This window comes from Microtus oregoni, unplaced genomic scaffold (genome assembly GCF_018167655.1).
Source record: "Microtus oregoni isolate MIOR12 unplaced genomic scaffold, Mior012 000024F_ref0000369, whole genome shotgun sequence".
NCBI classification, from domain to species: Eukaryota; Metazoa; Chordata; class Mammalia; order Rodentia; family Cricetidae; genus Microtus; species Microtus oregoni.
The window spans coordinates 8,870,082-8,895,349 of record NW_024543083.1 but is presented as its reverse complement, the minus strand read 5'-3'; the positions used below and the strand labels follow the sequence as shown (position 1 = coordinate 8,895,349).

The 25,268-nt window shown below is 50.2% G+C and overlaps 1 protein-coding gene across 7 annotated transcripts in view; it reads left to right on the top strand.

The window, feature by feature from the left end:
- The first annotated feature begins 4,834 nt into the window (after window positions 1-4,834).
- Window positions 4,835-25,268, top strand: part of Fgfr1 (fibroblast growth factor receptor 1) — a 53,882-nt gene continuing 33,448 nt past the window's right edge. For 5 of the 7 annotated variants that reach the window (XM_041673645.1, XM_041673644.1, XM_041673642.1 and 2 more), the window contains exons 1-2: window positions 5,164-5,296; window positions 17,012-17,190. In XM_041673645.1, coding sequence (XP_041529579.1) covers window positions 17,100-17,190 — 91 coding nt within the window. In that variant the 5' untranslated portion in view covers window positions 5,164-5,296; window positions 17,012-17,099. Of the gene's footprint in view, window positions 5,297-17,011; window positions 17,191-25,268 lie in introns of all 7 variants that reach the window. The other 2 variants (XM_041673641.1, XM_041673640.1) reach the window with 1 other exon arrangement.

Sequence of the window (25,268 nt, the reverse complement as noted above, 5' to 3'; positions counted from 1 at the left end):
ACAAGAAACCTAGAAAACCAGGCTGCAAAAGAGATGGCCTGGGCCAAAAGAAAGTTCCTGGTCTGTGGTGACAACAATGGCAGGTATTAATGCTGCACCTACAGTGTGCTGGGCCCCATTCCAGGGGCGTTGTGGCAGTATCTCACTTAAATCTTTCAACAATCTTAAGAATTGCTCTTGGAAACGGCAAGGGACCATCGTAGAAAGAAAGGGGAAAAGGGAATTGGCAACAATCACCTGGGCAGAAAGGAACGACAGACACAGAACCCACACTCAAAACTGATCCAATGTCACCCTAACCAGTCCTTCTGTGTATCTCGGGGCCTGCTATCCTCAACCATTCCAGGCGAGTCTGGGTGCCCGCTCTGTGGCGTCTATTATCTTTCATGGTTCAGGCATCTCCTTTCCTAATGTGTTCTCTTGGAGGCTATGCCCAGCCGAGCCTGACACACCAAAGTCCCTCCTTGATCAGACACGGATCTCAGAGATTGAATGTGGCAGCGCCTTTCCCCTCTCCCAGCATATAAAACGAACCCGAAGTTATTTCCAAGAACATCATGCCAAACAAGACATACACCCTCCCCTTCATTCACTCACTGATGCTGCGCTAGGAACAGCCAGGGGTCACCAAATGGCGGCCAGATGGCAACTGGCTGCTGTCCCTAACTCCAGGAGCCTGGGGCAAAAGGCACAAGCGGCCACCTGCTATCTAGGGCCTGTGAACTAGCCACTTTACAGAAGGCCAGGGGCTACCCAGGGCTTGTGAACCAACCACTTTCACGGAAGGCCAGGGCAGTTCCCTGCTCTAGCATCACATCCTGCGACGGCTATCCCAGCTAGCCTGGCCGGTTCCCAGCCTTCCAAGGACTCCAGCCGGCTGGGCTCTTGAGGGGGGGGGGGGGGGTCACGGGGACCTGAAGCTGGAGCAAGAGGGGGTGCTCGTCCCGGTAGGCACGGTGGATTTCCGAGTTAACAGCTCTGAGAGAGCACTGCTATAGAATTCCTGCTTTCCTGCTAGAACCGCCGAGGCAGAGGGAAGGCTCTGCAGCCGTCTTCCGAAACAAAGAAGGCAGCCGGGGCTTTGGGGAGAGCTCGGTTTCCCCACTTATATTCAGCACCACTCCCCCCTCCTCCCACAGATCCCGGAGGCAGCAGGCCCCCTGGTTATCTCTGGTCCTGGAGCGCCAGGGCCTTTGTCTCCCCCTCTGCCGACCCACCGGCCAGGCGAGGGGCCTGCAAACCCTTCCTGACCCTCCCAGCTCTTTGTTATCTCAGAGGGAAGATTACGTTTCCCGGTAAAGAGACAACTGCCAGGCGCCCTCGCCCTCCGTGCAGGCCCGGGGCCGGCCGCGGTCGCTCCACCCTGTGGCCTGCGGCGTCCCAGAGCTGCGCCGGGTCTGCGGCTCTGCTAGAGCAGGGCGGGAGTGTCGCGAGCGGCATGGAGAGTGGGGGGGAGCAGGCGCCCAGGCAGGATCTGGGGACACCACTGCCTCCTCTGGGCCTGCCACCTTCTCCAGTCCAGCCATTCTAGATGTTTCTGAGAGTGCAGGTGGGCCGACGGACAGCTATCAAGTTCACTAGTCGTTTTTCCCTATTCCCCTAAATCTATACACCTAAATCTAATAAAGGTGCGGATATACTCCGCACCTCAACACCAAACAAGCATGTGGGTTTTTTTCCCCCTGGTTAAAAAGGCGTATTTTTCAACTTCTAGCTTCTGTGTGCTCTTCGGATGGTCCAAAAGAAATCAAAATGGAAAGGACTGGGCTATAAAATTATTGCAATATTTATTTAATAAATTTAATTATATGAAACAGAGAGAGAGAGAGGAGAAGGGGGAGGAGGGGGAGGAGAAGGAGGAGGAGAGAGCGTGAGCCTGAACTCTCCCTAGGCAAGCATGTCACTGAGGCAAATCTTCAGCCCAGTGCTGTATTAGAAACCTCTCGTTTTAGAAGGGCCTGGTGACACAGTCCTGAATCTCTGCATTGGGGGAGGTTAGCGTAGAAGTCATAGTAAGATCTTATCTCTAAATCAATAAAGTTCTTTGTCAGAAGAAGGACAGAAATGAAGTGTCCTGAGGAGCAGCGCAAGTGCGGTTGGCTCTCAGTAGTCAGGTCTGCATTTTCCATGACTCACCTTCCCCATCATTACCTCAAGTGGTAGGTAGCTTTCCCCATTAACCCTGGTTTCTCACATGCAGCCAGGCCCCAAACAACAGATGTATACATCTCAAGGAAACCGGTTTGAGCTAGGTGGGAAGCCCTGATGGGACATCTGCCTTAGAACAGTTGAGAATCTTGCTGGGAGGAAATAACCAGCAAAACCATGTTCAATATTAAATCAGCGGCTATAGCAGGAGGCTGCAGCATCTCCGGTCCCCGGGGGTGGCGGAGAAGGCTGTTTGGCAGCTTCTATGAGAGGATAAATGGGGCGCCTGACTAGGAGCTGAGGGGTTGAAGAGTGCAGGGATACGCTTATAGGAGTAATAACCCTTAAATATTGGCTGTCGTTTCTGCTTTTTATGTAGTTTTTGATGATTCATTTGTTCAGGACGTACTCACTGATTCTTTACTTTTTAGGCGCTCAGTTGACGTATCTCTCGGTACCTCCCTCTCCCCCAGTTTGAACTCATTGTTGTACAAGCAAAGCCCGGGATCTACTACTGAGCTGAACATTCAGCTTTGTCAGGCTAGCTGGTGGCTTAGCACCAGAGAGACAAAGGTGGGAGGACTGCCTGGAGTTTGAGGCTCCATCATGAGCTACAGGCTACCCTGGGGTACAGCATTAGACTACTTCTCTCGGGGCTGGAGAGATGATGGTTTAGTGGTTAAGAGCACTGGCTGCTCTTCCAGAAGACTCGGGTTCAATTCCCAGCACCTACATGGCAGCTTACAACTGTGTGTAACCCCAGTTCCAGGGGCTCTGACACCTTCACTCCAGTGCACATAAAATAAAGTTAAATAAATTATTTTAAAAAGAGGAATAAAAAAGACTACTCAAACAAACCACCAGAAAGTTTATAAATCAATAAACTCTAGCGCTTCTCCTCCTCCACCCTTCGCTGGAGGTAAACAGATGTGATAGCATCGCATAGCTTACTATTTTTGTCACCTGGTGGTCACAGAGAAAACTGTCCGGTGCGGAGGGAGTCTCAGATAGTCTGGTATGCAAGCTATCACAGCTTGCTCTGTTGATGGGTTCCTGAGGAAACAGTTCTTCTCACTGTGGCTCTTTGCTTGTGTAGTAGCCCCCCCTTTTTTGGTACACTGACCCTCATTATTTGGTCTGATTCTCATGGGAGAGACCCATAGCTATGGACATCTCTGATTTGATTTTATCAGATGCATGAAGCATCCAAAGTAAGTCTTTGAGTGGTGGAAAAGGTGGGAAGATTCTTCACACCTAGTATGGCAGCGGACTTCCCACCCTTCCGGTGGTCCCCCAATGAGACAACACCTCACAGTCACCAGGAACTCTTAGGAAAATTTGCAGAGACCCCTCCTCTCCCCGCCCTTCATTGGTATGTAACAAGTCTACAGGCTTCTACCACCCACTCAGGTTTAGGGTGCCCTGGAATCAAAGCTCTGTCTGCCTCAGGCCATTTTTCCCTATTGTTTGAGACAGGTTCTCTAGCACAAGCTGTCTTCCCAGTCCCTATGTAGCCAATGACGACCTCGAGCCTCTGGTCCTCCTCCACGTTCAGTGTCTAATCCAGTGCTGGAAACCAAGTTCCCGCCAGCTTCAGCAAAGCCCCAACCAACTATCTTACAATGCTTAGCATGCTTCATTAGGGTGCCGTGATTCCTCATGTCCAAGCAGAACCGAGTATTGTATTGTTCAACATTCTCAACAGGATTCTTGCCCACTGGACTCATGCCCGTTGGATTAAAGAATTAGAGATTAACCACTCCGTGGATGGATCTGGCAGGAAGGGCATTTCAGCCATTTTCATTGAGTGCCATAGTAATATACTGTGGGTTGTCTGGGTTGGTTCTGGTTAATTCCTAAGTGGGGAGGGGAATGCTCCTCTCTACACCACTCACTTCTTGCTTGCTTCCTGAATGTTCATTGAAAACTGGTGATTCCTGAGGCTACCAAGAACGGCACTGTAGAATTTGCAGGGTCCATTCCAGAGTGAACCACAAAACCTAAATTATGTGGCTGGGGAAAGTTGAGATCCAAGGAAAGAGTCTGGGGCAGGCGCGTGGGGGGAAGGGGAGATCGACTCGTCCATCAATAAAAACAGCTTGTATTTATTGTGAATCATGTGAGGGTCCTATTTATTTCTCCATTTTATGTGTGTTGTTATCTCCCGTTTACAGATGGAAAACTGAGATTTAGGGCACCGAAATCATTCCCCAAGACACACAGATAACCAAAGACTGAGCTGCGAAGTACAGCCCCAAAACTATAGTGCCAGTCCCTCGCCCCTCCCCACACCCCTGCTTCCATCTCCAAATTTCTGATCTATTCATGGCCTGAAATTCGGGCGCCCTTCAGGCGATGCTCAAGCCAGACCAGACTGTAAAGTGTCTGCTCCACTCCGGGCTTCTCCCGGGCTGCGGCTTTGGAACTACAAGGCCCAGCAGGCATCTGTAGGGGGAGGAGGAGGAGGTGGGACTAGCGCCGGGTGGGAGTGAGAGAGCGAGCCCTCGCGCCTCGCCGGCGCACAGCGCTCGGAGCGCTCCTGCGGGTACCGTTGCGGGACCCTCGGCAGCGGGTGGCGCCGAGCCGGAGCCGGGACGCCGGTGCAGCCGCCGTTTGCCGAGGGCCCGGGCTGCACAGGGAGCTGGGCCGCAACGTCCCGACTGGACGGACACTGTGCTTAGCGCATTGCGGCGACCTCGCCTTTCCCGGCCGCGAGCGCGCGCCGCAGCTGGAAAAGCAGCGGAGCCCGAAGACTTTTCTCCGTTCCCAGGGGCGCACCACACCAGTGCAGCAGCCAGTGCACGTCGTGGCCCCCGGAGGGGCGATGGAACCCGGGTTGCCAGAAGCTTGAGGAGCCGCTGCCGCGTTCTGGAGAGCGGGGGGGCGCACGACCTGGGGACCCCCGGCGGCGGACCCAAGCCCTCCCCCCCGCCCCGCCTCCGGGGCACCAGCTTCGGCTCCATTGTTCCCGCCCGGGCTGGAGGCGCCGGGTTCCGAGTGCCGCCGGGAGTCGTGCCTTGGCCGCCGAGCTCTCGCGACCCGGCCAGGACCTGAACGGAGCCCGGAGACGACCGACCCGAGCGCAAGACACAGACACCCGCCGCGCCACGGCGAGCTCTCCAGAGGCGGGACCGCAGCGCCAAGTGAGGTAAGAGTCGTCGGCGTCCGCAGAGCCGGCTGGCTGGGCGTCCGGAGCGGCCCCCGCGCTTCTCCCGCTGCAGCCCGCGCCTCCCTCTTCCGATCCCCCCCCCCCACTCCACCCCCGGCTTCACTCCCTCCCTGGCGCCCCTGTCCCTCCTCCCTCGGCCAACGTCGCCGCCCGCGCCCCCTCCCCGCGCGGGGCCCGCTGCTGCTGCCCGCTGCCCAACTTTTCCGCCAACTCGCGCTCTGGAGCTGGCGAGGCAGCTGCAGCGCTCCGAGTTCAGACCCCGACTCTCCGGGGAGAGAAGACGGCGGAGGCCTCGGGTTCCCGCGGGGAGGGGGGCGGGAGTGGGCTGCGAGGTGAGTGTGTGTGTTATACACTCCATCTCTTTTGGTCCTTTGGTCCTCTTGTGAGGATTCACACCCCCCCCCCCCCATTCAGCCGGTGGCTTTGGGCGCAACACCCCACATCTGGGATCTTTTCAAGTGTTTTTCCACGTTCGGGCAAGTCTGGGGTCCGGGTTGGGGGCTTGAGAAGGAAAGGAAGTGGCGGGGAAGGCTAGCTTGTCTTGGAATAGGTTTGAAGGAGGTGTCGTCACCAAATGGCTGAATAGGCTTTAGCGGAGAGCGAGCAAAAGATTCCCCCTTTCCGAGGGGTGGTGGTGGTGATGTTCTGTTTAAGTCTTAGACCTAGAGGGTTTCTGAAGGGGTCTGGGGAAGGGGAGGGGGGCCGCGGGGTCTGGATCGTTCTGGGAAGTGGGGGAAGGGATGAGGGCTGGTCCGGTGCGGAGTCCTCCGTTGCCCGCTTGTTGCTTCTCTGTCCCAGACCCCCTCTCCGCGCTTCCCGCGTCTCCTCTAGTGGTGTCGCTGGCGGGATGAGACAGGCGAGTACCCATATTTTTTTGGAGGAATTTACTGACTTTTTTTATGGTGGGGTTTGCATTTACCCCCTAGTGAAGCAACTGGACACCTTGGGAGTGCAGGAGGAGTTCCCTTTTTCTGGGCCTAGAAGCTATTAACTCATTTGCAAAGCATTTCGACGGCGTTTTTCTCCCCTACCCAACCCCCCATTTCCCAGATGTAGCTGCCGCATCTGGTTCCGTTTCACCCTACACGGGTACACCGCAGCCACATTATTAAACATCCCTCTTCCTCCCCTCCCCCTCCTAAATTAAAACTGAGATTCTTCCACTAGTCCTTCCTACCACCACCCCTTAATATTTCTTGAGACGTGGAGAGGAGGCTTTGGGTTGGAAGAGAAAAGAAAGTTGTGGGTCGCAAGTGATTTTGGATTCCTCCACACTAGACTCTCCTGCTGGTGGCGAGCGATGGGTGGCCGGGGTTGTGCGGGAGAATCAGCTTGGGAGATGCAGCCATAATTCCCTGGACCTACTTGGGAGCGGCTTGCTCACTAGAGGTGGCCCTTGTCGGTGGGTCTGGGCCAAGATAGGCCTTGACGTGTACTGGAACCAAAGCATCGCCTCGCCTCGCCTCGCCCTTTAATTATAGTTGGAGAGTCTGTCCGGTGTGGACACTGCAAGCCCACTTATCGCCACGCGTCTGGGTTCCTCGCGGGGTTCCGTCCTTGATTCGGGAGCAAGCGGGGTGCAGCGGCTGATGCTGTTGGAGCCAGAGGCACCTTATGTTTTTTCCTTGGGTTGCAGCACTCGGAAACTGAATATGGAGTGTTTGGCCGTTTAAACAATGACTACAGGACTAGGGAAGGAATGTACACTTTTTTTTTTTTTTTGCAATACTCTTTCGTCTGGGGCGGGTGGACTGCGGGTGGACAAGCAAAGCATCCAAAGGGTCCAAAGTTGGCGTCAGGGTGGGGAGAATTGGTGCCTTTCGCCCTCTCCAGTCTTTTAAATTGAAAACACTTCTCTGGTTTCCTCCTTGGGGCGGCAGTTTTGGAGGCTATAATGAAATCGCACTTTCTCTAGACATGGTAATTAAGGTGACTGTTTCCTTCGCAGATGTACCCTGGTCTTTGCACCTCCGGACCAGTGCTTTTTTTGGAATAGTACCTAAATTGTAGAACCATCGCCCTGAGATGGTTGAGCAGAAAGTGGCTGTTTTCCTTCCTTGGCCAGGTTCCGGGTTTCTCTGAGACTTGTTTTAAAGCTAAGTAGCAGGGCCCCTGGGACTCACTGGCCATGGTCTGGCCAATTACCCCCACGCTGGGGTGGTGTCCCTTCCTTTCAGTGACCTAAGGCCGGCAATCTCAACTAATACCCGCCAACTGTCCTGGTGGCTGGCCTTCCTCCCTAATGGCTTGTTTACATATTTCCCCACTTGGGACACACTTCTGAGACCCTGTTGACCCCTTAGTGCTGAGTGTTTGGGGACCGAGACGCTTTCTGGGGCTTGGCTCCAGCTGGGACAGTTATATATTTCATCAGTGACAAGTTACTTGAAATATGTTGCTTTTACTCTTAGTCATAGCTGAGTGTCAGCTTTTCAGTGATGGGCCATGGATTGAGAGTCACGTGTACTCCCAATGCCAGTTTCAAAAGTGTTTTCACGATGGGAGGATGGACAAACGTGGACATTACTTCCTTTGGTACCCTTTGAATAGCAAGCAAAGCAAAGGGACAGAAGGAACAGAGGGACGTGACAAATGTCGTCACCGTCTCCTTACAAGAGAAGATGAGAAAATATATATATATATATATATATATATATATATATATATATAGGCACCCTACACCAGAACTACCTTTATCCAGGGTGGACTTCAGATGAGAAAATTGAATGGGATGTCGGGTAGGCAGACGCCAACCTTGGAGACCAAAGACAATCTTTAGACCTTGCTGTTAGTGATCTGCCTTTTGCTTATCAGTGATAGTGACCTGATGCAAGACTCTTAAAAGTTCTTTGTTCATGTGAACTTGGGGTTTAGCAGCGAGTGTCTCCAAAGGCCCTTTTCTTTCATTTTTTTTTATTCTTAAAATTACATTTATTTACTCATTTATTCATGTGTGTGCACAAGGGTGCCACAGTGCTCCAGTGGAGATCAGAGAATAGGTTGCAAGATGTGGTTTTCAGCCTGGAGAGATGGCTCAGCAGTTAAGAGCCCTGGCTGAAGCCGGGCAGTGGTGGTGCACACCTTTAATCCCAGCACTCATGAAGCAGAGGCAGGCGAATCTCCCCTGAGTTCCAGGCCAGCCAAGGCTACACAGAGGAACCCTGTCTCATTTAAAAAGGACACTGGCTGCGATTCCAGAGGATTTGGGTTCCGTTCCCAGCATGCACATCAGACAGGTCACAGGAACTCTGTGTCTCCGCAGATACTTGCACCGGCATGCACATATCCACACACGTACGTGTGATTGAAAATAAAATCTTAAAAAAAAAAGAAAAATTACTTAGTTCTCTTCTCCCATGTGGGTTCAAGGGCTTCCTCTCTTACCTGCTGAGCTATCTTGCTGACCCTAACGGCCCTTTCCTTGCCCCCAAGTTTTGTAATCTCTTTCATCCAAATGGCTGTTGAGCTTCAGAAGAAAGGCCAGTCGCTCATCATCCCTGCATTCTGGAGGGATGTATAAAGGTCAGGAGTTCAAGGCCATCCTACGTGCTGAGTTTGAAGCCAGTGTGCACCTCGTGGGCACCCCATTTCCTCCCTGGAAAGTCTGGGGCTCTGCCGCAGAAGGGAAAGGAGTGAGCCTTGACTCTGAGGTCTTGCTCTGAAAACGGCCTCACTTTCATCACTTAGGAGGAGTTTAATTTCCTCTTGGGAAATTTGTCTTTCATTTTCCTTTCCCAGGGCTCTGGAAGAGGGCTAATGAAATGTACCCAGGAGTCCAGATGTGGATCTCTAGAGACGGTGCTGGTGTTTGCACCCAGGAGTCCAGATGTGGGTCTCTAGAGACGGTGCTGGTGTTTGCACCCAGGAGTCCAGATGTGGGTCTTTAGAGATGGTGCTGGTGTTTGCAGAGGTCAGATACCTCCTATGGGATAGACTGTCTTTTCCCTCTCACGGCTGCGTTGCCTTTAAATAGGAACTCTACTTACTACCACCCTGAAGGAAGACACTTTATTTGTGGGCACTCCTTCACCCCCCCCCACCAACCAAGCCTGGAAATAAGTAGTGTTCACCCAGGTAAGGGATCGCACTAAGACAGCAGCCCTCCACTCCTCAAGACTCTTAAGCGACCCCTCTAGGCTGTTTGTTTGGTTTTCCAGTCTGGTTCTCATCTAGGCCCAGGCTAGCCTCAAACTTGAGATACTCCTATCTCGACCTCTTGAGTGTGAGTGAGATGATACACACACCATACCCCCATACAGCTATTACTATTCAATATAAAATATTTTAGATACTTTCCATATGTGTGAAAACACACACACACACACAGGAGTTTACTTTGTTTCAGCAGTGTTAGGAATTGAACCCAGGGCCTTTTTCCTGCTGGCAAGCAGTTTCACTACTGAGCTAACCCCTCCAGCTTTGTTGACAGTCGTTTGGATATTTTTTAAAAGAGGTGCAACGTAATCTCAGCCTCTTGGTCTTAGACTACCCTCTTGGGCGTGTCTTTCTGAAAGCAGGCTTCCTTCTCTTAATCCCCATGCTTAAAATGTTTTTTAATAAACTAAACTTCATAAAATACACACACAATTAGCCTTTTTTTCTTTTTATCTCTGTGTATAAGTGTGTGTCCATGTGTTTGAGTATGCACACATGTCACAGGGCTTTAGCCTAACTCACTAGGACGAAGGACGGTCCTCAACCACAGCCGCAAGCTGAGTTATCTCCAGCCCCGCAAGCAGCATTTCTTTTGTACCAGTTACAATTTTGTAAACAAGACTACCCTAGCGTTTTAAAAAACGTTTATTAAAGTGATGTGCGGGATAAGTTAGCTCTGTTGTTTAGTAAGTCAGATCCCAGTCTGAAGGGATTCATACTTCTGTATCATAGTCCTTAATTCTGGGGATTAGAACATTTCTCTGTTGGTATCGTGGCTGGTTAGCACGGGGAACCGGCTGTGGCATCCCCCCCCCCCCGCCCCCGATAATCTAATCTTTTTTCTTGAAGAATATCTACAGGTTGAGAAACCTGGACTCCTAGATGCTCATGTCATGTTGGCAGTCAAAGAGTTTCAGGCTGTTAAACATTTGATCTTTTCTGGCAAAGCCACTCTAAATAACCAAATATTAGAATCTGACCAACTTCTAAATCTGAAACGTGCGTGGTTGCATCCGCTCACAAAGAGGATCCCAGGCCTGGGTTTGTCTCTTTCCAGTCTCACGTGCCTTCTTTCATTCCATTTAACATATGTGCCCACATTTCCTATGTTCATGCCGAGGACTGAGGGTATTGGGAGACGCAGTTAGGCACCGATCCTGCTCCATGGAAGCCTGCTGTTTCTCTCCTAATCAGGGTTTCTATTGCTCTATGATGAACCACCGTGACGGGAGGAAAGGGTTTATTTATTTCAGCTTACACCTCCAGGAAGCTGTCCCTCACTGAGAGAAGTCAGGGCAGGAACCTGCAATCAGGAGGGCCACTTACTGGCTTGCTCCCCGAGCTTGCTCAGCCTGCTTTCTTAGAGCACACGGGATCGCCAGCCCAGGGCTGGCACTGCCCACGGTGAGCTGGGCCCTCCATCAGTCATCAGTCAAGAAAATACACCACAGGCTTGCCGACAGGCCACCCTGGTGGGCATTTTCTCAGTTGAGGGTCCCTCTTCTTCCAAAATGACTTTATCTTGTGTCGAGTTGATCTAAAACTCGCCAGCACAGTTGGGGAGAGAAGAGGGTGGGGAACACGAGTTCAGTAAGGTGATGTAAACACCATGGGGAAAGGGCTGGTAGTTTATTGGGAAATCAGAGGGACGGGGCTGAGGAGCCTGGCAGTGTGCAGAAGCAGAACTCTGTGAGATGGGGTTTACGGATTAGGTCATTCCTGGCCTTATCATGGAAGAGAGACACTCGCACAGACCTGCAAATACAACAAGAGCCTCCTTAAGTTTTGGGGTGATAGTGTTCTCATTTGAAAGTATGTGAGAAAAAAACCAGCCAAAACCCACTTTAAACTTATTTGGGTTTTAAGAATACATTGTATTCATATTATGTCTTAGTCTTTCTATTGATATTATTATTGATAATATTATTGATATTTCTAAAATACCACCCTTAGCACGTCATCAATATAAGTAATTTGAGAGTGCTGGCAGTTGAACCTGGTGCTTGAAGCATGTTAAAGTACACACTGTGCCTGGCCAAAATATATAAAATTGGTGAGATATTTTACATTTTCTTTTTCCCTGCTAAACGTTCACAGTTTCTGTTCTCACTTCCAGCATACCCCAATTGGCAGGAGCCATATTTCAGTAGCACAACAGCTGCATGTTGCCAGGAGTCACCAGATTTGCCAGCTGAGCCGAGAGTGCTAAGGGTGTGAAGATGGGATGGGCAAAGTACCTGTGGAAAGGGGGAAGTTTGAGGTTTGAGTACTCTAGGAGAGTGTCGTCAAGAAGGGGTCTGGAGAGGTGGCTCAGCGGTTAACAGCATTCAATGACTCTCTTTTAGAGAATCTGGCCTTGGTTCCCAGCACCCCCACGTGGTGGCTCACAATCCAGTTTCAGGGGGCTCCGATGCTCTCTTCTGGCCTCTGCAGGCACACACATGGTACACAGACATACAAGCATGCAGAACGTACACATAAGATTAATAATTCTGAAAACAATTTCTTTTTTAAATGCAAGCCCACTATTGTTTCTTCTGTCAGCCCTAGTCCTGTAAAGAGCATCCTCTTCGCGGTGCTCGCTTACCCCTCATAACCACCTTGATGTAGGAAGACAAATGTTCTGGACTCCGTCAGGTGGGGAAAGCTGAAGCCCAGGGTAAATAACTGTCCCCAGGATGGCAGTGTCATAAATGGAACCGTCCATTGTCATTGACTGTCTTCTCTAGAACACGGGGAGACGAAGACCTCGGGGCTAAAGACATGGCTCAGCTGTTAAGAGCTCTTGCCGTTCTTCAGGAGAACCAGAGTTCCTTTCCTGGGACCAACATCAGGTGGTTTATAACCTCGTGTTACTATAACAACAGGGGAAATGACATCCTCTCGTCTGGACTCATTGGGCACCCATACACATGTGCACACGTGTGTGCAAGTAAAATCCTTAAGAGGAAGATGAGGAGGAGGAAGACAACGACAAATACTTGGCCCTGAATGCACCAGCTAGTTTACTAGACAAAGAGATTTGATGTTAATAGACTCTTGATACCTTTAGAATTTGAAGTGCGGAGGGCAAGTGTTCCAGGCCCCGACTTCCCACTAGATGTATTGAAATTTCTGTTGTGTAAGTACTTTAACCGTATAACCACCCAGATGTAGTCAGGACACATATTTTAGCCTTCCCACAAGTATGAAAACTGAGGTTGTGTGGGCTCCTCCTTGCCCTCCATTGAAGACCTCTTTGCCTAGGCAAATTGGGCTTTGAATTCTGTGAACCTCAGCTGATAGTGGAGAGACTGGTGGGGAAACTGTCATGCACACCCGCAAGGCTACAGGCTCCATCTGTCAATAAGGGAGGGGAGGAGGTGATTCCTAAGGGCTAAGATGCCAGTCTGCAGGACTCCAAGTAGCATCTGGGTTCATGGCTTGTGCTGCAGAGTGGCGCTTGTACCCAGCAACCTTTTTATTCCTGCAGTTGGTACCAGGAGGCCAAGGGTCTGTAGCATCCTTTTGTTGTGCAGTTTGAGGCCGAGAGGGTAGGAGAGGGAGAGGCAGGAACTCTTGTGCCTCTTTTGGAAATGAGTCAGAGAGAAGGTGCCTGAACTCTGAAGTACCTGAAGTGCGTTCATTATGGGGAATGAAAGGAGATAGGTTAGATACCTAAGAGAAGGTAGGTGGGCGGACATCTCAGGGGACAGGGTGATAGGTGGAAGCTGCTGTCCGCTGCACCTAATCAATCGTCGCACGATGACACCACCTCCACTGTCCACCCTTTGTTGACACACAGAGTTGGTAGTCAGGGTTACTGTGGGACGCAGGAGTGTGCCTTTCTGGAGAACAGGCCCATACTGATTAGCTGTATCTTTGGAATGTGAGATGTGGGTTTAGAGGCCTCTCTTCCGGTGAGGGTGACTTCTGCAGTTGGCCTGAGATTGTGCCTGACCCTGGGTCCTGGAGGGCCCTGAATGATTTGTTTCTAAAGGGCTTTGCCTACCAAAGAAACAGAAACAGGAACTTACAATTTCCAGTGTTAACTTGGATTTGTCCTTAACCCCTTGGTTTCTCTAGTGTATAGGAATCCACCTCTGTCTGCATCAGATGAAGGTCTAGTTTTTTGTTTTATAAACTTTCTGTGTTAGGGATGAACTTAGGGCACACCATATGCTAGGCAGTCAGTCATTCTTCCTCTGAGCTGTATCTCAGTTAGGTGTGGCCAAATTATTTGCATTCTCCCGTCTTGAATTAATATCCCCCAAACCTGGACATCAACTCCTAGTGTTACTAACAGCTCCACTTACTTGGGCAAAGGACCTAAGTTCTTTTTTTATTTTAACTTTTCTCCCCAAAGACAGGGTTTCCTCTGTGTAACAGCCTTGGCTGTCCTGGAATTTGCTTTGTAGACCATGTTGGCCTCAAACTCATGGAGATCCGCCTTCCTCTGCCTCCCGAGTGCTGGGATTAAAGGCTTGCACCACCATGGCTTGCACCTTTGTACTTAAATTCCTGGACCCTCAGTTTCTGCATTGCTTAGCAGAAACTAGTCCTATTCCTTAGAAGCAGAGAGGGAGGATTAAAGTAAGTTTTATAGTTATAAATGCATTTTTACTTGTATAGAGTCCACAGAGTATTCAGTAAATATGCTTTTCATTTCTAATCCTTTTCCTAAATTTAGGAAAGAAAGAAAGAAAGAAAGAAAGAAAGAAAGAAAGAAATGTTTACTTCGCTTTTGGTTTAAAATTATTTTTTTTTATTAGGCCTTTGGAGACAGTTAATAGTAGTGAATGCCTATTCTGCTGGCCAAGAATTCGGGGGTTTTCTGCCAGCCAGGACTGACTCACCGGAGAGGGCTGAACCACCACTTTAGGGCATGTTCCGGAGACCGACTTCCTGGACAGTGTGGATGGTCTCCTGCAGCACCAGAGGACAGAGATGGCCGCCCCACACGTGGTACCCAGTCATGTGTCGCTTGGCCGATGTTTTGTCATTGATTATCTATTCTTTAGGGCCCTAGGAAGTTGTTTTAAATTCTGCCACCGCAGGGCTAGTGAGAGGGCTCACTGAGGAACCATTCCTGCCTGCCTGCCAACCTGAGTTCAGTCCCCACAACTCACGGAAAGGTAGAAGAGAGCGGACTCCATGGAGTTGCCCTCTGACTTCTGCGTGTGCGCTGTGACCGACACAGTCATGCCCCCACATACACACATGCGGCCTTAGTAAAGAAAAGAAAACATTCAGCCAGGCAGTGGTGGCGCACACTTTCAATCCCAGCACTCAGGAGCAGAATCAAGCGGATCTCTATAAGTTCAAGGCCAGCCAGGTCCACATAGTGAGTTCCAGGATAGGCTCCAAAGTTACAGAGAAACCCTGTCTCCAAAAACAAAAACCCACCATTTAAAATATTTAAAAAAAAATATCCACCATAAACACAAGAAGGGTCAAGGGCTACAGAATCCATGGCCTCTTCACGCCTTTAACTGTGCCTGACTGCGTGCAGGGCCCTGGTCTCCCACCTCCCCTCACTCCTCCACTCAAGGCTGTCAGACATCAGCCGTCACCATCCAGCCTCAGAGGTCGCCAGATTCGCTTCCCAGTGTCCTGTTCTGTCTTCACCCTAAGCAGCAGTGAAGCTTGTGTTCTCTGGGAGGGAGGCTGGTAGATCCCGAGGTGCCTGGGATCCTTAACATTTTAGAGGCACAAAGAAAGACCTGGAGGGCTGGGTGTGGATCTCTGGGGTAGAGCGCTGTGAATGATGACCTTGGATTCCAACTCTGGTGGGGAAAAGGGGAAAAGTCTTGTGGCATCTTCTTGCGTATGTCCAGGGAGATTTATCAGGGCTGCCCTATTCCTTGTGACCTTTTTGCCTCCTGTCTCTTTTTCTTTTTTCTTTCTTCTCTTATACATAGCCCTGACTGTTCTGGAACTCACTGTGTAGACCAGGCTGGCCTTGAACTCACAGAGATCTGTCTCCTGAATACTGGGATTGAAGTGTGCCATCACCACCGCAGGTGCCTTCTGTTTCTTGACTTGTTCCCCAACTCTTTACCTCTCTGTTCCTCCCCAGACGAATTGGTTAGTCCCAGATAGAATGAAGCCTTGTGTCTGGGCGTCATCAGATTCCTGTCCTTGAAATGATTGCATAATACTTAAACTGGAGGCAGGATCGACTTTTTGTTTTGTTTTTTAAATTTGCACCGGACAGCAACCATCTACAAATAGCGCAGGGCAAGTATGGCTGGGATTGAGGTGGGGGCGGGGTCACACTGGTCCATCTGCTTTCACATTGAGAGATAAAGGCCTTTACTCTGGGGCCTTCTCAGGGACCTAGACACCTTTGGGATCCTGAGCTGGAACTGAAGCCTGGGCTTGGGTGATTCTGAGCTACAGCTGCATCCTCAGCTTTGGTTGGGTCTTAGCCATTGGTTGGCACAGCTGGCAACCCTTGGCCATGTAGCCACAGATTGAGTTCCCAAGCTTGAGGTAGGCAGTAGCAAGCCTGCCTACCTTGTGGCTGGGATTCTTTGGCATCTTCTGCTTTACCTCAGGCTTCAGAAGGGCCTTTGTCTCCTCAGCACGCTCTTGCCTTGCTTTGGTATTGTTGGCCTGCATCTTAAGGGATTCATAGCTTTGTGACTGGAGTTTCTTTTGGGGCGGGTGTCAAGACAGGGCTTCTGTCCCTGGTCGTCCTGGAACTTTTGAGATAGACTGGCCTTGAACTCAGAGACCTGCCCACCTCAGTCTCAAGTGCTAGGGATGCTCCCCCACACCCAGCTTTGTTTATGACTGGGGTTTCTTGATGCCGTTCCTGTGCCATTTGGGGTACTGCTTGCATGTGGCACGGTTCTTGGGCTTGGCCGTGTCTACAACAGCCCACACCACTGAATGTGCTTGCTCCCAGTATGGCTCTTGGGGACTTTCATGACCTCCTTCGCTTCTTCCCATAAGTGCATGAGATTTTTATCTTGAAGAACCTCCTGATGACAGTTCCAGCCATCGTGGCCACTTAGTCTGTACTCAGAAACATAGCTGTGTAATTGAAGGGTGGAATCCAGTTTCCCACCACTGTGACAGAATGTCTGAGGTCATCAAGTTAAGAAGAGAAAAGGTTTTTGTGGGTGTCAGTCTATGGTTGGCCTCTACTTTTGAGCACACCTCATGGCGGAATGAAGATGGAGTCTTTGGAGCATGCACGGGGCTATCCATTTACTCATGGCCAGGAACAGAAAGGGTGAGGAAGGGTAGGAGAGTAGGTTTCTGTAATCTTCTTCAAGGGTATACCCCCAACTGGTTTAAAACCTCCCATGAGGGTCTATCTCTTAAAGGGCTCATCACCTCCCCAAAGTGCCCCATTAGGGGACAAGCCATATTATGAACTTCAGGCTTTTACCTGTTTCGGGGTTGGAATAGGCTCAATTTTTGCACCTTCAAAAGCACTCAGTAATTTCAAGCATTCTTCTAGACAGGTTGACCGTGGACACATGCCCTTTCTTCTTTTCCTTGCCCCCTGCCCCCAACTTCTATTATAGATATTGTTTCTTTCCCCAGAGTCAGCTTGAGAAGGCAGATCGAGCTCAAGGTGGAGCATCCATGGAGGCGGGGAGGCTTGTCACCAACCTCTAAGTGCAGAACTGGGATGTGGAGCTGGAGGTGCCTCCTCTTCTGGGCTGTGCTGGTCACAGCCGCACTGTGCACGGCCAGGCCAGCCCCGACCTTGCCTGAACAAGGTAAGACAGCAGGCTGAGGGTCAGCCGGACCCCAGAACTGAGGAGACAGAGTGTGTGTGTGTATGTGTGTGGGGGAGCTGCTGGGAAGGCTTCCTGGGAGGAGCAAAAGGTTCCTTTCCGGTTGGTGACATCCACTGGCGGGAGGTGAGGTACTTGGGATGAGTTTTTGCTTTTCTTCTGGGGAAACAATGTGATTGGGTGTATAACTCAGGCGACCACAAAGGGGTGGGTGTGGCGTAGGAAAGAATGACACGAATACAGATTTAGAGGAGACATTCTAGAACAAGAACTTGATAGTTGGCCTCTGGCCTCCAGAAAGCTGTTCCAGAGACATGTCTTCTATAGGATGAACAGTCACAAACACATGCCCTTTTGGACTTTGTCTTCCATTTCTCATTTGGGGGTTTTATGGGCAGTTTGCTTTGGAGGTGGCCTGTCTGAGGGACTTGGGGGTCACAGAGAAGGCTCGGGCATGCACGTGGCAGCAGTGTCTGTGTTTACAGGACTGTCATTCTAAGTTGTCAGGGACCTGTTTGGTGACCAGTGGGTGAACCTGTGTGTGCAGATGGCAGTGAGAAAGGGGTAGGGAAGAGGGAGATTTTCTAGCTGGTGCAGGGGCGGAAATGAGAATGTTCTGTGTCGCAGTCAGTAGCAGAACCAAAGCCATCCTAATGAGTTGAGACGTGCCGGACACTCAAGGCAAGAGAGGACCTCCTGACCTCTAGGGAGGTTGTCATCAGGCAGTGGAGAGGCAATAAATATGACGTGCACTATATTTATCTACTGAAGATTTTATTTATTCTCATTTTATGTACTTGAGTGTTTTGCCTGCGCGTATGTATGTGTGCTGCATGTGTCCTTGGTTTCTGCAGAGACCAGAAGAGGATTTGTGGGTCTCAGGAACCAGAGTTAAGAATGATTGTGAGCCACCATGTGGGTGCTGGGAAACCACTTCCCTCTGCAAGAACAGCAAGTGCTCTCAACTGCTGAGCCATCTCTGCAGCCCCTAACAGACCCATAGTTAAGCCACGCAGTGGAGCTGTAAGAGAATGTGGGACTGTCGTGCACAAAACTGAGGTCCAGTTAGGAAGTTGGGGTCCTCCCACCCAGTGTGATACATGCCTTTAATCCCAGTACTTGGAGGCAGATGTCTGTGAGTCGGAGGCCAGTTTGGCTTGTAGAGCCAGTTGGTGCTACTCAGATTCTCTCTCAAAAGAAAAGAGAAAATAGGGGTCTTTTATCTTTTTGTTTTTGACATAGGATCTTGCTGTGTAACCCTGGCTGGTCTTGTGACCCTCCTGCTACTGCCTTCTGCATACTGGGATTACAGGTGTTTACCCTGTAATCTTACTTTAGGGTACCAAGGTGCAGGTCTCCAACGGGGTTAATAAAGGGCATTCAAGGTGGAGCCGAAGGAGCGAGCCACGAGGTCAGGAGGCTTAAGAAGTATGGACAGCAAGCGGTGTTGCTCACTGAGTAAATAACTGTGGAAAGTAACACCTGGAAGAACTGGATTCAGCCGGCATTTGGAAGGCTTACGTCTTGCTAAGGAACTCAGTATATCTGAGTGGTTCTTGCTGAGAAATTGGAAGTTTACAGACATGGTCCAGTTTTCAGAAAACTGGCTTGCATTGTGTGACACGTTATTAAAATGGAGGCAACAATAATAAAGGATTAAATGTCTGTCGTAATTCAGGTAAAACACTTCTATGTAAAGTGTGAGGAGCTATTATTGCATCTGCCACTGTTGTCACAAAGACAAGATAGAAGGTGGTGTTGAATGTCAGTCAGGGGGAATGAGACCGGGAACCAGGGATAGTAATGGCATTCTAGAAATAGAAGCCATGGGCTTAAGTGGTTGGATGCCAACTCCTCTTCCTCCCCCTCCTTCCCTTTTCTCTGCTCTTCTTCTTTTCATATTCCTCTTCAGCCTCCACTTCTTTAGCCCTCTTTTTCTAATAAACTCTTTGCAACCTAGGAAAGGAAAGCAGGTAGTTAAGATCTTGTCCCAGGCACTTGCAGGCAGGCAGGCAGGCAGGCAGGCAGGCAGTTAGCTTTCTGGAAGGCCCTCATGTAAGGAATTTTGTTTACCCAGCATAGGAAAGGACGCAGAGGCAATGCCATAAAGGAGGTTGGAGCTAGGGGACAGAAGATCGTTGTTTGCTTGGTCAGTTTTTCTTTTTTTCTTTTTTTATATTTATTTATTTTTTATATATACCTGCATGACAGAGGAGGGCGCCAGATCTCATTACAGATGTTTGTGAGCCACCATGTGGTTACTAGGAATTGAACTCAGGACCTCTGGAAGAACAGTCGGTGCTCTCAACTACTGACCCATCTCTCCAGCCTGCTTTTTTTTTTTTTTTTCTAAGACAGGGTTTCTCTATGTTGCCCTGGCTATTCTGGAACTCACTCTGTGTAGACCAGGCTGGCCTCAAGAGATTTCGCCTGCCTCCTGAGATTAAAGGCATGCACCAGTACCGCCTGGCACAGAAATGGTTCTCAGAATAGAAGGAGTAGGAAAGGTGGGGGAGGGCTACCAGGCTGTACTGTAGTCAAGGCTGAAGTCAGTCAATTGGTTATACAATTGTGCCAGTATATGGTATACAGTGTGCCAATTTTTAGACAGGTAGCTTTGTGTTTCCCTAAGTGCTAAGAGGTCAGTCTGTCATTCATTCCAAAAGCTCGTCCCATGCTCCTTGCAGACTCGGACCTGGTTCCTATCATCACGTCTTAGTTTTGTTTGTTCTGGGATTTCGTGTAATGAATGAAATTTTATGGTGACTGTGACTCTATCCACCTGTGATGCCCACAGGGGTCATTGTATTCTTTCGATTCTTTTCTTATTTTTTTGGTGACAGAGTCTCACTGTGTAGCTACGGTGCCCTGGAACTTTCTACATACACCAGGCTGGCCAGGAACTCACAGAGATCCACCTGCCTCAGCCTCCAATTGCTGGGATTGAAGGTTTATGCTACCACAACCCCGCTCCTGGGGGGCGCGGGGAGGGGCTTTTTGAGAGAACACGGGAGCCGCCGTAACTGTTGATGTACTAGGAATAGTCTTTCTGCGTGCTGTGTAAACTCTTGGAACCTCAGAGACATGCGGCATATTGTAGTCTTGGCACGCTGATTATTAAGTAATGCTGCTATTGTCTTCAAAAACAATTGCAGTCCATGTGAAAAAGATTGGTTCAGAAGTTGAAAACAAACCATCCCAAACCTTGCTCACACTGAGAGCTTTGGAAGGGCTTGGGGGGCGGGCGCGGAGAGGGGGGGCAGGCGGGAGGAGATGGCAGCCCCTCCCCTGGCCGAATGCAATCCTGGCAGTCTCTGCAAACGCCCCTGGGGGACCTGGAAGGCCTGCAGTTTCTGGCTGTCCTTGCAAAGTTGATTTAATAAGGGTTCCAGGAAAGCCAGTCCCCCTCCTCTCCCTCTCCTTCCTTCTCCTGTTTGCCATATTACCGAGTCTAAGTTTGTTTCAGACCAGGCCTTGAGGTCTATGGGTAAAATGAAACTGGGAGACTGGCCCAGGGGTGGAAGACCCCTCTTTCAAAAGATAAGAACCAGTGTAGGAGATCTGAGCTTGAGGAAGGCTGTTTCCATGTATTTTTCTTGGAGAACAGGACTTGAGGAACCAGTAAGTGGCCACGTCCAAAATTTTGCAAGGCCACTTGTGGTGGTTGGGAGTGGCGGCCTTTCCTTCCCTTTTTCCTGGGCACCCTCGATGGAGCAGAGAGTGTGAAACTTGTAGTCTTGAAACACTTTCCTGCATCCACAGAAACCTGCAACTCATAAGCGCTTTAATGGCTGAGGTTTTTCAGCTCCTCCCACCCTCTCAGATTTGAGGGAGTCTGGTGGTTGGTGGAAGGGAGGAGAGGTTACGTTTTAATGGAAAAGCTGCACGTCTCTGTTGCTGGCTGCAGGCCGCCTGTGTACCACAAAGCGGGGCTTTGTCCTTGTTCTTCAGAAACCTGGGCCTATGGGGAGAGGCAGAGGCTGCCCGAATCTGGCCCTGCCTCCAGTCCTACTTCCCTGGTAGCCCTCCCACCGCCCACCCCGCCAGGGGTCCTGAGCTACCTTTGGTCCTAGAGGGTGCACATTTCAGCCGAGCTGCCTGGGAGCCGAGCGAGATATCACTAATAGCCATGCTGGAGTCTCGCTGCTTTAGCCTGTTGGTGTGACCCGAGTGACCCGAGGGACAGTGTCACATAGCTGGCCCGGAAAGCACGTGGGGGGGGGGATCCACACACCCCCATTCTCTCCCCACAGTAAACTTGCTTGGGAAAAGACCCTGTTTGTTTCTAACTAACACTGGATGGTAGAAGATCCCAAAGGGCGAGGGGAATTACATGAAGCAAAAAGTGCTGAGTGATACCACACACACACACAACACACACACACACACACACACACACACACACACAACACCCGCTCAGTGGAGAGTGGAAGGTTTAGGTCCGTGAAATCCGAGGTGTGTCCTGCGCTGTGAGGTTTCCCTGAAGGGCCTACCTTGCCAATACCTCTGGAAGGTACTTGCTGGTGGAGGCGGGTGGGCAGCGGAAGGGCAGTGCTCAGCCTGTGAGAGAATGTGAGAGCTCTCACGTGTCCCGCTCAGCAGGAAGGCCGGGGCAGCGGAGCCGCTCAAGGCTGTGTTCTTGGCTCGGGCTTCTGCATTGCTGCGCCATTAGCCTCACTGATTTTCCACTCTGGCTTTGCCAGCCGCTCCCCAAAGTCAGGGAGGAGGAATTTCTCAGAGAAGAAAGAACAAATGGCTGTCCAGAGGACTTGCTGTGTGGGGGGGGCGGGGAGGGAGCCCCGGATAAAGAATTAAGCCAGGGTCCTGTCACCTGGTATCCGGGGCTACCTGTAGGGAGGGCAGAACTGGAGGGAGCTGGATTCTGCAGGAGCATGCCTCTGCTGCACAGAGTGGGTCACCGTGGGTCAGCAGGGTCTCAGCAAGTGGTCAGGCCTGTCAACCAGAAGCAGGATGACTCTGGGCTGTTATGGGTGGCCTTGGAGACGAGAGTGCTGGGGAATCATTATCCCGGAGGTGAGGCCCGGGTCAGAACGCCTGACCAGCAGTGATGCCCTGGTTTTACAGGGCCTCATTCCTCTAGGTTATTGGAAAGTCTGGCCTCCTTCCCCTGGGCAACACCTTTACTTCCCTCTTCCAGGGAACCTGGACGTGAGACAACTGTTTTTCCCCTCGCAGGGAGAGACCCAGCTGCTCTGCTCTCTCTTCCTGGCTTTTTGTTCAGCTGCCTGGGTTTTCCGCCTCTAGAAGAAGGCCATACCCAGACTCCTCTCCAACTGTTTTGTGTCTGCCTCCCCTACCCTAACCCCCTTCTAGGGGTTTCAAGTAAATTACCTGAAAGTTAACTGCCCTAAGGGCCCCAGGGGCAAACTCCTAGTAATTCCCTTAGATTTTCAACCCATGGGTCGCAACCCCTACAGGGTTTTCCTATCAGATGTTTACATTAAGATTCGTAACAGTAGTATGTAATTCATAAAATTACAGTTATGAAGTAGCAACAAAAATAATCTTATGGTTGGGGGTCACCACAGCATGAGGAACTGTATTAAAGGGTCACAGCATTAGGAAGGTTGAGAACCTGACTTAGGAGAAGCCCTTTGGAGTCTGAGCTGCCTCTGACTTTCATTTTGCGGCCCACCCGTGGTGTGCCTAGTGGGGAGACGTGGTCCCCTGGGCCCTCTTTGTGGCTGTGCTGCCAGCAGAGCACTGAGCTTGGGCATCTGCCCTCCCATTGCCCCACAGCAGTGCCCCCCTTTCCCCTTAGCACATGGTCCCTGCCATCTTCGCACTGAGCAAGGCTGCAGAGAGGATCCTTAACCCCTGAGTTGCTGTGCTGCTGTGCCTCCTGGGATGGCTTGTGTAAGAGAGGTGATTCAGGGGCAGTGACCCCCTTGGTTAGCCCGAATGTAGCTCTTTCCCAGACTCTGAATGTGGAGGTGAAGTGGGTGAGAGGGCCTGGCCGTCCAGCAAAGTGTAGGCTCGCTGTCCGGAGCCCGGGTAGAAAACATCAGTACTGAGATTTCAAATGGTTAATTAGCAAAGAAGATGGAATACAGAGCTAACCATTTCTTCAACATTCTCTACAGTGACTGCTGCATTCTGGCTGTGCTTCCCATCCATCAGTCCAGATAGGTCCCTTTTTCTTCCTTTTTTTTTTATATTTATTATTTATTATGTATACAATAGTCTGTCTGTGTGTATGCTGAAGGCCAGAAGAGGGCACCAGACCTTATTACAGATAGTTGTGAGCCACCACGTGGTTGCTGGGAATTGAACTCAGGACCTTTGGAAGAGCAGGCAATGCTCTTAACCACTGAGCCATCTCTCCAGCCCCCCCCCCCCCCCCCCCGCTTTTTCTTCCTTGAATGTAACATGCAGCTCCTAAATGGCCATTGCTTATCCAGCTCCCTTAACATGAAATGCTCCCATGTCCCCCACTTTTTATAATACTTAATGGTGTATACTTAATTCTTATCTTAAGATTTAGTTTGGGTTTGCACTAGGGTTTTATTTAAAAGGCCACCTCTTTCTTGAGGTTTCTTTTGTTTCCACGTCTTATTTTATTTTATGTGTATGGATTTTTATCATGTGCATGCAGTGCCTCTGCAGGCCAGAAAAGGCTGTCATCCCCTGGAATGGAAGTTACAGGTGGTTGCACGCCACCATGTAAGCGCTGGGAAATTGAACCGGGGTCCTCTGCAAAAGCAACAAGTGTGCTTACTGATTGAGCATCTCTCCAGCCCCGTGCCTCCACATTATTAGTGAATCCGAGGCCCTCCTTTTTTCAGTAGCCAAACACTTACTTTATGCTGCTGCACGGTGTTGTCTGTTTTGTTTTGTCTTTCTGGTATGTCATTGCCACCCCACCCTAGTGCCCAGGGCTTCGTGTAATACTAGGTAAATAAATGATCCTATTTATTCCACGAGAACAAAGGTCTGCGCAGTTGAAAAGAATGTCTTTACTGTTTGTTTTTTAAGGAGGGGGGGCTCACATAACCCAGACAGATCTTGAACTGAGTGTATAGGAAAAGGCTGATCCTGCTTTCACCTCCCGATGGCTGTGATTACAGATGTGTGCCACCATCAGTCTTTAAGAACCTTGTTTTCGTTTGGTTTGGTTTTTCAAGCCAGGGTTTCTCTGTGTAGCAGCCCTGGCTGTCCTGAACTCTGTAGATCAGAGGCTGACTCTGTGCTCATAGAGATCCACCTGCCTCTGCCTCTGCCTCCCAGGTGCTGGGATTAAAGGCATGCACCACTATGCCTGACTAAGAGCATTGTTTTGATGGGGTGTAACACTCCTTTAATTCAAAAAGGCAGAGGCAGGTGTATTTCTGTGAGTTCAAGACCGGCCTGGTCTACATAGCAAGCTCCAGGACAGCCAGGACTACATAGAGAAACCCTGCTTCAAAAAACAAAACAAACAAAAAAAATGAAATAAAAAAATAAAAAGCTGCATTTGGGCTGTAGAGGCGTACGCCTTTAACCCCAGCACTTGGGAGGCAGAGGCAGGCAGATCTCTGTGAGTTCAAGGCCAGACTAGTCTACCTAGCAAGCTCCAGGACAGCCAGGACTGCACAGAGAAACAAAACAAAAGAAAAAAAAAAGATTTTTTTTGAGGGGGGGAGTGAGTAGGGCTGAGGGAGAGTGCTGTGTACACTGTGTGCATATGCTTCTGGGTGCATGCATAGGGGGGCAGAGGCCAGAGTCTTCTCTGGGTGTTCCCCTCATTTCGAGACAGAGTCTCTCCATTGAACCTGAAACTTCAGGCTAGTTCAACTAAACTGGCCAGCCAGCAAGCCCCAGGGGTCCTCCTGTCCACCTTCTCAGTGCGGGGAGCTGGGGGGGGTTACACCCAGCTGTGTATATATAAATGTTGGGGATCAGGGTGTACGTGGCAAGCACTTGAACTTGAGCGTCTCCCCAACCTTCGTTATTAAAAATTTCGATTGCATTACTATATGAAAACACTCCTCAGAAGTCATACCTGCAAACTTCTTTGAAAATAATATTAAATGCTGCTATGTGGCATCTTTGCACTGTGC